The sequence below is a fragment of the Myotis lucifugus genome, unplaced genomic scaffold (genome assembly GCF_000147115.1).
Source record: "Myotis lucifugus unplaced genomic scaffold, Myoluc2.0 scaffold_63, whole genome shotgun sequence".
NCBI lineage: Eukaryota > Metazoa > Chordata > Mammalia > Chiroptera > Vespertilionidae > Myotis > Myotis lucifugus.
This window is the reverse complement of record NW_005871111.1, coordinates 5,128,042-5,143,075: the sequence shown is the minus strand read 5'-3', so window position 1 is coordinate 5,143,075 and position 15,034 is coordinate 5,128,042. Positions and strand designations below refer to the sequence as shown.

Here is a 15,034-nt window from a genome sequence, read left to right as displayed (position 1 = left end):
AGGATAGTCTAACATGTTATGTTTCAATATTGTGGGTGTATTGTCTCATTCGACTGGATTTTAAATTAGTAACAGAAATTAAGAGTTTACAGTCTCTAATCCTGGTAATCATGTTTCTGGAAACCCCCAACCAGGACAGGTTGTCTGAGACAGTAGAACATGATTAAAGAATTTGGACTTATGCAAGGAAATTCTCTTACATATCACAAAGGGAAACAAAATACCATGTACTCAGAGGATACAGCCAATATCAATAGGAGAAATAATGGCAAAGTCAATCCAGATAAAATTCATATTCTGCCATTTTCAAGGAGATCAAAACACAACAACTCAGTGATTTCTTCTTATCAGAGAAGGGTGGGCATAGAGGGTTTGGGGAAAAATGAAAGCAAGAGAATCAGAATGCACGCCATCTTCAGGCTCCCCTTGCACTGTACAGCGCTTCTACAGGAGCAACTGCCAGTGTGTAGGAGGCAGGAGCTCTCCTCCCCCACTGATGACTTCTTGTTTTCACTGAACTCAATGGGGTGCTCAACCTTCTGCCAGAGTGAGGAGAGGAAAGGGGGCGGTGTTACCAAGCAGCAGCAAATTCATGGGTTTTACTCTCCCGCAGGCTAATTTGGGGGTGGGAGGGTGGGTGGGACACCTGGAATAGGCAAGAAGCACCAGAATGTCTGCCGTTCAAAGCTGTCTCCCCCCTCCCCATATTTTTTGATTAAATAACTCCATTATGGATTGCAAATCTCCAGGAACAAGATTAAATTGCTCCTTCATAACTCCATGTCAAATTGATTCCTTGTATCACTGAATTTTACAGAGGATGGGAGGAGGCACTAGCATATATGCTAGGAGAGGTCAACACCTACCCTCACATCATTTCTACCAGCCCTCTTCTCTTTGACTTTGCACAAGACCTCCCTCCCTATTGTTATCTTTCTGCCCCCCACAAGTCTCTTAACTTAAGGACAAGGAAAACAGAGTTGAAAAGGGAAATGATACTTACAGGGTCTGAACTGGGCATTTTGAAACATACACTCATGTCATCTTTACATCCATCCTGAGAAGGTAGATATTTCTGTTCTCATACAGATTTAGAATCTGAGGCTCTAAGTTAAGAAACTTTGGATAATTAACATACAGATAATAATATACAGACTCAAAAGCCTGTGATTTTCCTGTTTTACAATGTGCTTCAAAGAAATATTCTTTTCCTTGGTCCCCTTGTATCCCCAACCTGTCCATAAACCAGAGAGCCTCCCACAGAGCCTCTTAGGCTAGAAAACACAGCATAGTATTAAAGCTCAAAGGGATCTTAAAGGTAAATGAATCATAGATCCTTACTTTGATGATGAGAAAACATATTGTGTTTTTAACTTGGCAGAAAGGAGGCTGTTGCCAGAGTCCTGGCCCTTGAACCTTCAGCAGCCTCTTGATCTTTCTGAGTTAGTTTCTTCTTTAAAATGGGGTGATCCCCATCTCTCTGCCTGCTTAATAGTGTGACTGCTCATTCCATCTTTCTGATCATGATGACAAAATGTAAACCATTATTAAAATGAATCATTGATATAAAAATGCTTGCTGATTGATTGATCAGGGGAACTGAAATATATGAGCCATATAAATATGAGGTGTTATTCCTTAACACTTTAAGGTTCATGGAGTCTTAATATGAAACAAGAACATTTTCATAAACTAGACATCATATATGACACAGAGCAATTAGGCCTGACTGGTTAGCTCAGCTTTGCTGTCGTCACATGGAACAATACATGACATACCATGGAAAGGTGAGTCTTTGGATTCACTGGGAAGAAAGCTTGGGAGGTGGGCTTCCGAGCTGGGATCATGAGCCCTTTAGGTTCCATCAGAGTGACAACCTTCGAAGGGTTGTGAATACTCAGAAATTGTGTGTAAGATGTTTTAGCTGAGCTAATGAGATGTTTATTTTTCCTCTTGAAAAAGAGCCAATAGCTTTTATCAAATTAGTGTTACATAGTGGTTAAGAGTTCTGAATTAGAAACTTGACCTTCTGAGTTTAAATCTCTCAGCAGCTTCACTTACTAGCTATGACACCTTGGGTGAGCTAATTAATCCTATGCCTCGATTTTCTTATCTGTAAAATGAGGATAATATATAGTACCTATCTAATAGGGTTGTGGTGAAGATAAATGAGTTACTGTATGTGAAGCATCTGACATTCAGTCAGCACACTTATTTTCACAGCTGCTTATAGTTATGGACAACTTTTTTTTTTTTTTACATGGCATTTTTTAAAAATTTATTTATTTACTAGAGGCCCAATGCACAAAGATTCATGCAAGAATGGGCCTTCCTTCCCCTGGCTGCTGGCACCGCCTTCGCTCCGGCGGAGCCGCCTTGCTGCCTTTCTGCCTTGGCTCTGGCCCGGAGCCGCCTTTCTGCCTTCCCACACTGCCCAGAGGCCTGGAGCGGCTGGGGCGGTGTGGAATGCCTGTGTCGTCACCATGGTGATGACACAAGCGTCCTGCCCTGCCCCCGGCCGCTCAGCATCTGTGTATACAAACTAACCCGCCATCTTTGTTGGGTTAAATTGCATAGTCACTCCTGATTGGCTGTGGGGCATCACAAAGGTATGGTCAATTTGCATCTTTCTCTTTTATTAGTGTACATGGACAACTTCTTAAGGTGAGTGAGTGGTGATTCTTGGCTCACCAAATAACAAAAGTATTAAGATGTGGCAGAGATAGGACCCTGAAGGTTCTACGATAGAGATGTCCACATTGGACAGCCGGGGAGGCGTGAGGAAGCCAGGAGACTGAAATGGAAGCCAGAGGTGAAGCTGACCACAGAAAACCACATTTTCAGTCAGGAAATTGATGTGAAGACAGGCAGGGGTTTAGACCACAAGGGGAATTTCAGCTTCTCTGTGTTGTTAGCAACATTATTATTTGTTGTTTTCTGATAAATTTCTAGCAGTATTTAACAAGAAGGTTGGACAAAGTCTATCCAATTTTTGATGTTAGCTCTCAGTGTCTGCTACATGGAAGGTGCTTCTGTAATATTTGGTGAATTGACTTGAAGGAAGGAGGTTGAGAAATGATGTCAATTCTACATGAAATAAATTTAGTGGTGAGGGGAGGAGACATAATATAGGATCCCATTGTGAATGCTAGCCTTCAATAGAGTCTCCATATTTATTTAGGGGATTTTGATTTTACTCAAAACAATTTAGGAGTACTTCTGGAATTACCTCCCAAACCATTCCTAGGCATTAGAAAAATGTTCTTTTATTAATTTTCTCAGTTTCATGCTCAGGGTAATTACTAATCTTGGCTCTAAACGACTTTTGGCTATTTGGTTTTCCTGATTTATCACTATGAAAGATATTCTTCCAAATGTGCCTTAAGGCTTTGCAGATAATTCTAACAACAATAAAATAATCTCTGAATGTAGTATCTATTATGATATTCATTCAATCTTCACAATAGCCCTATGAAGTAGGTATGACAATTATCTTGATTTATAGATGAAGAAACAGAGGCATCAGTTTTATAAGTTGCCCAAGGCAAACCATTTAAGAGGAAGAGCCTAGTTATTCGAGTAATTGTGACATTATTTAAATAAGTGTCTATTTCCATCTCCTTCTTATTACCTTAAACGGAATTGCATTCAATTATATGTTGAATTCTCATTTTGTTTTTATAAGGGCATATTTCTTATAGTTCAATCTTACACCATTATTTTATTTAGTCCCTTTCAGAAAACACTTTTACTTTTTAAAAATATATATATATTTTATTGATTTTAGAGAGGAAGGGAGAGGGAGAGAGAGATAGAAACATCAATGATGAGAATCATTGATTGGCAGCCTCTTGCACGCCCTCTACTGGGGATCGAGCCCACAACCCAGGCATGTGCCCTTGGCTGGAATTGAACCCGGGACCCTTCAGTCCGCAGGCTGAGGCTCTATCCATTGAACCAAATCAGCTAGGGCAACACTTTTACTTTTTAAGAACAAAGCCATTCTTGATAGGTGTAATGGAGATCTGCTTCTACCATGAATGTAGGGAGAGTGGTACAAAGAGAAGCAGACAGCATTACTCATCTGATAGCTCAGTTTCTATTTCCTTCTTTAGGGGGAATGAATGTCCTTTACGTTGCACTCACAGAAAGAATTGGACATCCCAACAACCACCTTGTAGGGCAGGTAGGTGTTTATTATTCCCAGTTTAGACACGAAGATTCTGAGACTCAAATAGGTTTAAGAAACTTTCCTAAGCAGTACTGTTGGCAAGAGGTTGAGTTCAGATCTATCAGATTCCAACATCTTTCCCACGATATGCCAGTTTTTTCAGCAGATAAATACAAAGTTTCTATTTGTGTTTAAAGAAATATCAATCCCAAATGTCCAGTATGCAAAACAAATAAAACAAAACCAAAAAACCTGGCATAAAAGTAGTTCATCAAGGTCAATCAGATTTGGCTCAGAATTAAAGTCCAAGATGGGCAAGAGAGCCAAACGTCTTTAACTGCATTCAAGCTTTGACATGAGTATTATAATCCAGACAGAAAAACACAGACAGCTTTTAGGACATGATGGGAAATGGGGAAGCAAAGCCATACTCTCAATAAGGGCAAAAGTTAAATAAAATAAAATAAAATAAATATATATATATATATAGACTAGACTAGTGTGATGGTTAATGTTATTTGTGAACTTGAATAACCATGGGGTACTCAGACTAAACATTTCTGTGTGTGTCTGTGAGTGTATTTCCTAATGAGATTAGCATTTGAATTACTACACACCCAATGTAGGTGAGCATTAGCCAATCTATTGAGGGCTCGAATAGAACAAAAGGCAGAGAGAAAGGAGGGATTCACCTTTCCTGTCTCACTGTCTGAGATGGGCCATCTCATTTTCTGTCCTCAGAATGGGATTTATACCACCAGTCCCCTGGTTCTCAGGCTTTCAACTCAGACTGAATTACACCACCAGCTTTCCTGGGTCTCTTGTTTGCAGACAGCATATTGTGGGACTGCTCAGCCTCCATATCTGTGTGAGCCAATTTCTGACAAATCTCTTGATATATGTACACATATATACACATATCCCGTTGGTTTTGTTTCTCTGAAAAACCCTAACCTAACCAGTAATGATGAAATGAACAATTTCAAAGCACCAATTATGCATCAAGTACTGTTACTAGGATATTCTGTATGCTCTGTTCATTCAGTCATTTACTGAGTAACTATCTGAATGCCTAGTGTATGCCATGCAGTGTGCTAAACTAAGCTTGGGGACAAAATGTCAAGTAAGATTTGACCCTGCCAGAGACTGAAAGTAATCTGCACAAAAATTCCCTAAGGACTGTTATTGTTCTCACTTCAAGGAAGAGGAATAGAGGCTCAGAGCAATTGTGGGGCTTATCTAAGGTTACACAGATAGAACATGGCAGACCTGGGTCTGAATCCATATGTTATGCTCTTTCTTTACTACACAGCTGCTTTCTATTAACCCCAAATTCTAGAACAAATTATTTTAGCAGATGGCCATAACACACTTTGAAAAGAAGGTGGTAATCTTAGGTGCCAGTGCAAAGAAGTAGTCAAACGGAATGGCAAGCTAAACCCACCACTCTCTTCTGGTCTGGCAAAGCTGTAGAAATTTCATGTATCTCAGTTTTGTTCATCACTGGTCTAAACAAAATGGGAATATGTGGCCAGGATGAGGGCACAGTTGGGTGAAACATCATATGGTGAATGAGGGAGGCTGGATTGTGTTATCAATAGATAGCCAAAAAACTAGATGGTAGTGACATGTCAGTGCTCTGTGCTTGGCCTGGTCCCATTCATATATTTGTTCATTCACACACACACACACACACACACACACACAAAGCATTTATGAATGATGATGAAATATAAAGGCTCTATGCCAGATATAGGGGGTTTGTGGGGGAACACCAAATTGTGCCATGTAGATTTTTCTTCAGAAGGGCTTTGCATACTAGCTGTTGAGAGTGCTACTGTATGACAGCTTTCAACTGTTCACACTTCAGGCTCTGCCTCAGCTGCAGAGAGAGACCTGGCCCAAGGTCACGCCTCTTCTTAGCCTGCCCATATCAAAGTACTGATTGATGTAATAGTATGAGGGTTATTAATCTCAGCCAAACTCAGGTCTGACCTGAAGGGTCATTCCACCTCTGGAGCTCCTCATGTGCTCAGCTCAGTTTAGCTTAGCTTAGCTTAGCTTAGCTTAACGTCTCCCTATGCCCACCGGTGTTGTAAACAAGGTCACTCCTTAATAAACATCCTGCACATTAAACTTAAACTTGGAGTTGGAATCAGTCTGTTTCATGGAAAACCCATTGATAAAATAAGGTGCTTTGTACTTTGTTCATCCTCTAAAGAGCACAACTACAACCAAAGACAAAAGTTACATGGAGACAGCATTTTGGATTTAATAACTTTCTTTCAAAAGTGAAACAGCCTGCTTCAAAAAACACTAAATGCTGTAAGACAGAGGGAACACTATTACTCTTGGAAGAGTCTTTATCAACCAAAAACATTGGTATTTTAATTAAATTTGTTTTTGTTCATCCTGCTACTGGCTATCATATAGCACAGCAGGACTGGTATTTAGATATTAGTGATTAGAAATTTGTAAAAGAAAATTTCCTAGATTCTGGGAATAAACTGAAGGTAAATAGGAAAGTAATTCCCTTTCCCGCCTGAATTTCAAAAGCAATATGAAATTATTTAAGGCATAGTGGCAGAAACTGTCACTGTCTACACCAGTATGCAATATCTAAAAGCTCATTTGTCTTTTAGCACTTGGAGTGCGGGAAACGAGTTAAGTCGGCTCGCGTGAATTGCGCGTACTCCGCGGGAGCCGTCTTTAACTCGGTTCATATAGATTTGCGGTGGAGTGCGGGAAACGTGTAAACTCGGGCCGATTGTAACTGCGTATTACCAAATATTTGTTTGTAATCCACCCTTTTGGTGGATGGAACAAAACCAAAAGACAGAGCCATCTTATATTTTGGCGGGAAATTCACCCGCACTCCAAATGTTAGTAAAAATTTGTCAATTTTAGCTTGTTACATGGCTATCTAGCCAAAGACTACATTTCCCAGACTCCCTTTCAGCTAATGTGGCCATGTGACTAAAATATGTACAATGAGATCTGAGTGGTGGTGATGGGTGCAACTTCTGGTTAAAGCAGCAATTCTCAACCTGTGGGTCGCGACCCCTTTGGGGGTCGAATGACCCTTTCACAGGGGTTGCCTAAAACCATCGGAAAACACATATATAATTACATATTGTTTTTGTGATTAATCACTATGCTTTAATTATGTTCAATTTGTAACAATGAAATTAGGGGTCACCACAACATGCGGAACTGTATTAAAGGGTCGCGGCATTAGAAAGGTTGAGAACCACTGGGTTAAAGGCTTAAAGGAAACCACTTGACTTTTATTTTCTATTTCCTCCATCCCAAGGTTGGAACATGGAGGTGATTGATGGTGGTAAGGCAGCAGCACCCTAGAAAAGTGAAGCAATAATACAAGAAGTCCTTGAATGATCCCTGGAATAGGACTTTATTACCTATCTGGACTATCTACCAACTTTGACTTTTATGTGGGAGAGAAATAAATCATATATTTTGTTTAAGTCATTACCATTTTGGTCTCTGTTAAAACAGCTCTACCAATATTCTAACTTATACAGAAGCCAAATCAACAACTAAAACCTGGGTGATGTTCAGTCTTTGCCCTAGCAGCATGCTATTTTCCAGGAAATTGCAACATAAGAATAGAAATTAACATCCTTTATCTATGAGTTTAATCTTAAAATTCCTCAAAAGAAATAGAAACCAGAAATCCAACATAAGTCATTGTTATGAATAGCTTACCATTAGGAATTTCTTCTATTTCTAATAGTGTAATGATGGATGCTTTTGTAGCGTAAGAACCATAGACTAAAAGAAATATTCTGATGTATCATTAACTGGTATAGGTTCTATTTCTCTTTTTACACCAGAATTAAGTATAGATATATAAATGGTCTGGTTGCTTTGGTGGAAACATCTCAAGTTGTACAAATTATTTGCCATTTTTATCATGGTACTAAGTGAATTACAGAAGGTTACCTATCTGTTTTTGGAGATAATGTACTGGATATGTGAAATATAGGTACATATGGATTATCTAGATGTGTGTTAGGATTCTAAAGCCAAAAAAATGTTTCAGTTACAATGTCCCTTTATACTTATGTATATCCAGAAACATGCTTATCTTTTCCTAAAGTAGCAATAACAGCTCATTCTCCTATACTAAATATAAAAAGTCACAGATATTTGCAAATCATAGTGGCAGAGCCAGGTTCTCACATTAGAGGGAACAAGCTGGGGGTGCAGGGATGGTGGTGGTAGGGGGACCCAAGGGTCTTTTGATTTGTGGTGTTGCTGCTATGCAGAAACAGTCTTCCCCTGTGATTACTTTTTCTCAGTGTCTCCATTTTAAGTTTACACTGCTTTCCCTAACATCTTTTCATCAGAGTCCCAACCACATCCTGACAATATATCACCTTTAAAATAGGTGTTGGGAGGGCTCAGAGGAAGCAGCCCCTCTTCCTGCTGAATCCTCAGCAGCATTTCTGGTTGGAGGAATAACCAGCAGATGACTGGGAGATACATATTCCTGATAAAGGGCATTTCTTCTTTCCGAGATTCCACTAGCTTTCAGCAAATATCTACCATGTGTCTGGCTATTCTAGTAAGTTTTCTTTCATGTAAATTTGTTCATTTAATCCTGTAAACTTATCTTTTGCACTTATCTCAGGAAGCTTCCAAATGCCCAGTAAGTTTATTACAACCTACAGAGAAGAGGATATAAACTGGTTTCAGGCAGTTAAATACATTTTTATAATTAATAAAAAAAGGTTCAGTGAGAAATGATTTGAAAGATGTCAACTGAAAAGTGAAAATGTGTGCATTTAAAATGCTCCCATTACTAGAAATTACTAGTATTACAGACCAATATGTAAGTTAAAATCTGTATCTTCCATGCAGAAGAGAGAAAAAGCTAATATACTTCATGCCTCCTTTTTTTAAGTTAACATATAAGTATATGATTAAAAATGACCTGAAACATCACTTGCTGTGGTTGATTACTATTAGCAATCATTTTAGCTGTCACTAACAGTAGTGAGAAAGGCCATTATAAGCACTAAGCACTGAAGAAGGTGTCATTAGAGACTATTCATCCCAGGCAGGCATCTATCAAAGGAGAGATGATGACAACTCCTTTGGAAAGGTTAGTTGAGATATTTCCAGAAGCATGTCAAAAGTGGTTCAACATTTATTAACTTCTTGTTTAGGGGGAATGCTGTAGGGAGATCACATCTCTCTGAAGAAGATGCCAAGAACATATCAGCTGCTAGTTTGAGAGCCTTCAGCTGCTCTTCACAGCTATTTTTAGAAAACAATTGTATCATTTATCAAACACCACAGAGAAAATACTGTAAATGTTGGAACTTAAGAAATTTAATAGATGGGAATTGGAGGAAGTATAAATTGTGGGGAAAAAATACCAATTTGAATAATACAAATAAGACATACCTGTATTTGAGGTGTCTAAAAGGTAAGAGTACTTAAGACAATTTGATAATAAAATATAATAAAGATTATGAGGTTTAAAATAATTTTAGACAATATTAGACTACTATATTTTTGAAGCATAACAATGAGATGTTTTTAAAGAAAATTAATTTTCTTGGTTTTCTTCCCAGGAGTTCCTATGTGCTATGTCATAAAAATAGATGGTAAGATATGTTTTTAAATAAATATCATTATTAGTAAGTATGTAAACTTTATATTGTTTTCAATTGCTGCAGAAGTAAGTCTGGATAATTTTTTTTTCTTCTTTTGAAAATGCTTGCAGGAAAGTAAGTAAAAAGGAAATATGGCCCTATGCATTTTTACTATTTTGAAAAGCACAAGAAATGCAATATAAAATGAGCATAACTTTCAAAAGCCAGAATAAGCTGTTTAAGGTTTCTAGAGTTCATAAAATGGGGACCATAGTCAGTCTTCAGCGTAAGATGGATCTGCTCTACTTAATGCTCATGGGCAGAACACAGCTCTTTGTCCAACCTCACCCAAGCTTGACATAAAAACCACTCACCACTGGTGATGGGGAAAGTGCAATGTTGCCTATCGATGCCTTCAGTTCATCTACAGTTGCAGCGTTCTTAAGAATGTCTTTAGATTGCAGTGGCTTAATCTTGATATTAAATTTCTTGTGTGATTCTTCTTCCTCTTCTGATTCACTTGAAGAATAAAAGTGCTTTCCTTTGGTAGGTAGGACACAGTTAAAGATACATAACTCTTTACTGGGAGGCAGTGATAAGTATAAGACAAGAGTGATTACACATAGTGGTGGCAAAAGTATCCTTAAGAAGGTAGAAAATCAAAGCAAAACAAACAAATAAAAGAATAAGTCAGGCTCTATCCGGTTTGGCTCAGTGGATAGAGCATCTCCCTGAAAACCAAAGGGTCCCAAGTTTGATCGGTTGCAGGCTCCCAAGCATCACTGAGGGCACATGCAGGAGGCAACCAATCGATGTTTCTCTCACATTGATGTTTCTCTCTCTCTCTGTCTCTCTCCCTCCTCCCCACTCTTTCTGAAAATCAATGGGAAAATGTTCTCAGGTGAGGATTAACAAAAATAAAAAAATAAAAAGAGTAAATCAGGAAGAGGTTAGAATTTATTCATCTTTCCCTGGAACAAGATTAAGGATGGTGAATTTCAAGGAGCAATAGTTATAATGTCCTACATTTTTGCTGTAGTTAGCCATTTGGTGTGTCACTCTCAGCACACACACTGCTGAGCCTTCTACGGAGAGAGGAAAATCATTTTAATGGACGATTTGTAATGAGTTCTAAGTGCTTCAGAGTGTGGCCTGTTCTGCCCAGAGATGATCTGTGGGGAGAGCACAGTAACAGGTATTTGCCAGTCATGATAAATGACACTTTCACATCAGGCTTTAGCAGACAACCTAGTATCCACAATGTGCACAATTGTTTTTCAGCACATTTTTCACTTTCTCCTCTCTCTCTTCTATGAATAGAGTGAGGCAAAATGCCTGCTTGTTAGTGATCAGCCTGTTCTCTGTGCTGTTTATTCATCTCTAATATTATGGACAACAAGGCTTGGGAAGCTAGGGTTATTTCAACACCTTTTTAAAACCTGAATTTATAATACTGCTTTATGAGAAAAAATAAAAAATAAAGAAAGAAAGGATATAGCCGGGTTCCTCGGGTCTGATGCTGTAGCCTTCTTCATCCAGCTCGGGTGAGTTCTATAAAATACAAGTGAACATAATGCAATTACTATCCTGACAATAATCAAAGAATTATTCATTTTCCTTCTAGAGCCTTCTACTTAAGGATCTAAACATGTCTCTTACTTTTGGAGGTAAGGATTTTAACTTTTGGAAGTGAATGCTGGGCAGTATATAGATATAGATATTTATTCAAGGAAATGTGGGGAGTCTTTTCTATTGGAAAACAAACTAGGAGTCAACAACTGTCAATGAAAGGAAACATTCAGAAAGAATTTACCATGCATTTTCTATAAGCCAAGGACTTTGCTCAGCAACATGAAGGGATATAAAATGGAAATCACTTGTCCTTTGGAAAATTGAAATGTATTTGGTAGGCAAAAAATAAAAATAAAAAATACAAAATAAAAAACACAAGACATCAATGATAGGAGTGTGAAGGAAGAGGAAATTAGTGAGGTTTGAAAGAATCAGGGATCTGCATGTGCCTTTGGGGATAGAGGGGGGTACAGAAGGGACTCACTGGTGAGGAAGAGTCTGTATTGAGACCTCCAAGGCTGAAACAGATAACCTTATTCAGATGACATGACTGGAAAGGAAGCTGTACAGTGAGAGGCAATGGGAAATAGGACCATGGGTGGCCAACATGCTGGGGGAAGAGTTCATACTTGATATAGTTACTGCAGCTTCTCATTTAGGGGAGGGCATGCCGGAAGCAGCATCTTAAGGTGTTTGGAAAGCACACTTCAGGATAGACTGGGCACAGAAGGAAATGGAGGGGGAAAAAACTAATTCAAAATACTTGCATCATGCCCATAAGATGTGCTGATAATATAGACAAAGTTGGTGGTGGTGGGAAGGGATGAATCAAGGACATTTGGAAGGACAAACTGCTAGTCTTATTAACAGATTTATCATAGGAGAAAAAGGAGAGGGAAGGTTCAGGAAAACACTAGTTTTTCTACCCTCAAATCCTGGGAGACTGCTGGTACGCCTGGCTGAACTAATTGTAACAGCAGACAACTAATATTTTTGGAAAAAGACAGGAAAGAGAAAAGACAGTTTGCATGATTAGAATTAGTTATTATATTTTACTTCCTATTATAAGGTAAGTACTATGACCTACACTTTATTTCATTGAACCTTCATAACAATCATATGTGGAATTATTCTATTTACCAAGAAGGAAACTAAGAGAAATTAGATGCCATTTCTCAAGGAACTCACACAGCAAATGGCAGAACCACTCCTTGACCCCAGGTGTTTGAGACTATAGCCTACACTGTAGAGGGGAAGAAGGTGAAGAAGAGTTCAATAATGACCCTTTTGAAGTTGAGGTAATAGGCCTGCAAGTCAGAGAGAACAGAGCTGGAGAGAGATTTTGGAGTCACTGAAACAATGAAAGTGCCATGACCAGGGGGAGAGAAGATGGCCTGAATGCATTCTGTCCTTCTTCATTACTTAGCTTACTTTCTTTTTTTCTTTTTTTAAATAAAAGTATATTAAGATCACTTACCTGCTAAAAATGTATCTGTGGCTTCTCACTGCACTCAGAATAAAAGCCCATGCCCAGCTGGGGTGACTCAGTGGTTGAGCATCGACCCATGCACCAAGAAGTCACCAGTTCAATTCCCAGTCAGGCACATGCCCAAGTTGGGGGCTCGATCCCCAGTAGGGGACTTGTAGGAGGCAGCCGCTCAATGTTTATGTTTCAATCTCATCATTGATGTTTCTATCTCTCTCCCTTTCCCTTCCTCTCTAATATCAATAAAAACTTTTTTTTTTAAAATATAAAGTGAAGTGCCTCTGTGTAGCCCACAAGCTCCTGCATGACCTGGCTCGGGATCCTCTCTCTAGCCTCAGGTTTGAGATTCTCTTTTCTGATCCCCCTCAGCCACAAGGCCTTCTTCCCATTATATGGTAAGTACTATGACCCATTGTTAACTTGTGATATGAATGCTGCAAGTTTTTTTTTTTTTCCCCATTTCAGGGTCCTTATAAATGCCATTCTCTCTGCCTGAAATTATCTTTTTTTAAAAAAATATATATTTTTATTGATTTCAGAAAGGAAGGGAGAGAGAGATAGAAACATCAATGATGAGAGAGAATCATTGATCGGCTGCCTCCTGCATGCCCCACACTGGGGATCGAGCCCAAAACCCGGGCATGTGCCCTGACTAGGAATTGAACGTGACCTCCTGGTTCATAGGTCCATGCTCAACCACTGAGCCATGCTGGCCAGATTGCCTGGAATTATCTTTCCTCAAATGTTCATCCAGTTAATCTCAATTTATACTTTAGTGTAGGAGTAGGGACCTTTTTTTCTGCCAAGGGCCATTTGGATATTTATAACATCATTTGAGGGCCATACAAAATTATCAACTTAAAAATTTGCCTGCTATATTTGGTCAAACATTTAATGAATTCACCCCTAATGCCTTGGCAGGGCCAGACTAAATTATTGGGTGGGACTTAGAGGGCCCGCCAGCTGGATGTTCCCCACCCCTGCTTTAGGGCTTCCCTTTATTAAAGGTCAAATCCTCCCTAAGGCTGTCTCTGCTCTTACCCTCTCCTTGCCAAAAGCAAGATGATAGAATGTATTAAGAATAAAACCCTTCTCATTACTTAGAGAAAGTTGTATCTAATGTATAATTATAATAGCAATTCCTGTGTGGCCTTATTAGTTTTTAGGACTAACAACATTTGAGGAAAATTATGCTTCAATTAAGCACTTGCATGTTGACCAGGGACAGCACTGGAGTTTAGGATTTGTGTGTTAGATGTGAGGGGGTAGTGCTTGATGAGTAATTTGGTATTTTAATTATCATACTTGTTTATTTAGAGTATCACATTCATGCATATTTAATAATCTTAGAAAATATAACAAGAGTCTTTCTAGGTAAAAATAATTTTTAAAAGTCACCCTTTCTTAATATCTCATATCTTCCCTTACAAAACTATTTTGAGCAAATAATTAGTTTACTGAATCCTTGCAATAATCCTGTAAAGTAGCTATTGACTTAATATTTGCTGGACAGCAAATTACTATCCCAAAACCACATACAGATGACTTGTGGAGAGGCTAGGTCTTGAACCCATATCTAACAGCCTTTACTGCTCTTAGCCTGTCTACCATGTTAGTCGTGCCAGGCACTTTCTGATGAGATGGCATGTTTCACTTATTTCTATGTCATATTTTAAATACAAGAATGCCTCAACTCATTTTCAAGTTCTGAAATACTTAGTAAAGAAAAAAACATTTTCTGATACTCACGTATCTTTCCCAATCAATTTCTGCATAAAATCCATTTGGTGCCCCATTGCTTTTCTTCTGTAATAAATGTGAAAATAAATTTAGAAGAGGAACATTTGAATGAAACAAAAAAGAAATAAAGAAACTTAACTCTTATCTTTATTTAATAAGAGCTATCAATACCCAGGACTGGAAGGACAAATCAGAGCAGCCTACTAAGCAGCCACATTAGTGTAACCAAATGCTAAACTGAGTTGCCATGACACTGCCTAATAGAGCTTCTGTACTTACTGTACAAAAGACTGTAGAATACCTAAGCATAGAATATTCACTACTAACTGTTCAAATTTTATTCAATTACTAAAGAATTAGAAGCATCTACATTATAATTTAATTCTGTATACCTTCAGGGGATAAAAACAGATATATATATATATATATATATATATATAT

General features: G+C 38.5%; 1 protein-coding gene across 1 annotated transcript in view; it reads right to left on the bottom strand.

Annotated features, from left to right (window-relative positions):
* Window positions 1–15,034, bottom strand: part of SGIP1 (SH3 domain GRB2 like endophilin interacting protein 1) — a 204,266-nt gene that overhangs the window by 79,479 nt on the left and 109,753 nt on the right. Inside the window, exons 6-8 of the mRNA XM_023754681.1 lie at window positions 14,603–14,659; window positions 11,292–11,346; window positions 10,170–10,345 (exon numbers count right to left, since the gene is read on the bottom strand). Of these exons, the coding sequence (XP_023610449.1) occupies window positions 10,170–10,345; window positions 11,292–11,346; window positions 14,603–14,659 (288 nt within the window). The remainder of the gene's footprint in view (window positions 1–10,169; window positions 10,346–11,291; window positions 11,347–14,602; window positions 14,660–15,034) is intronic.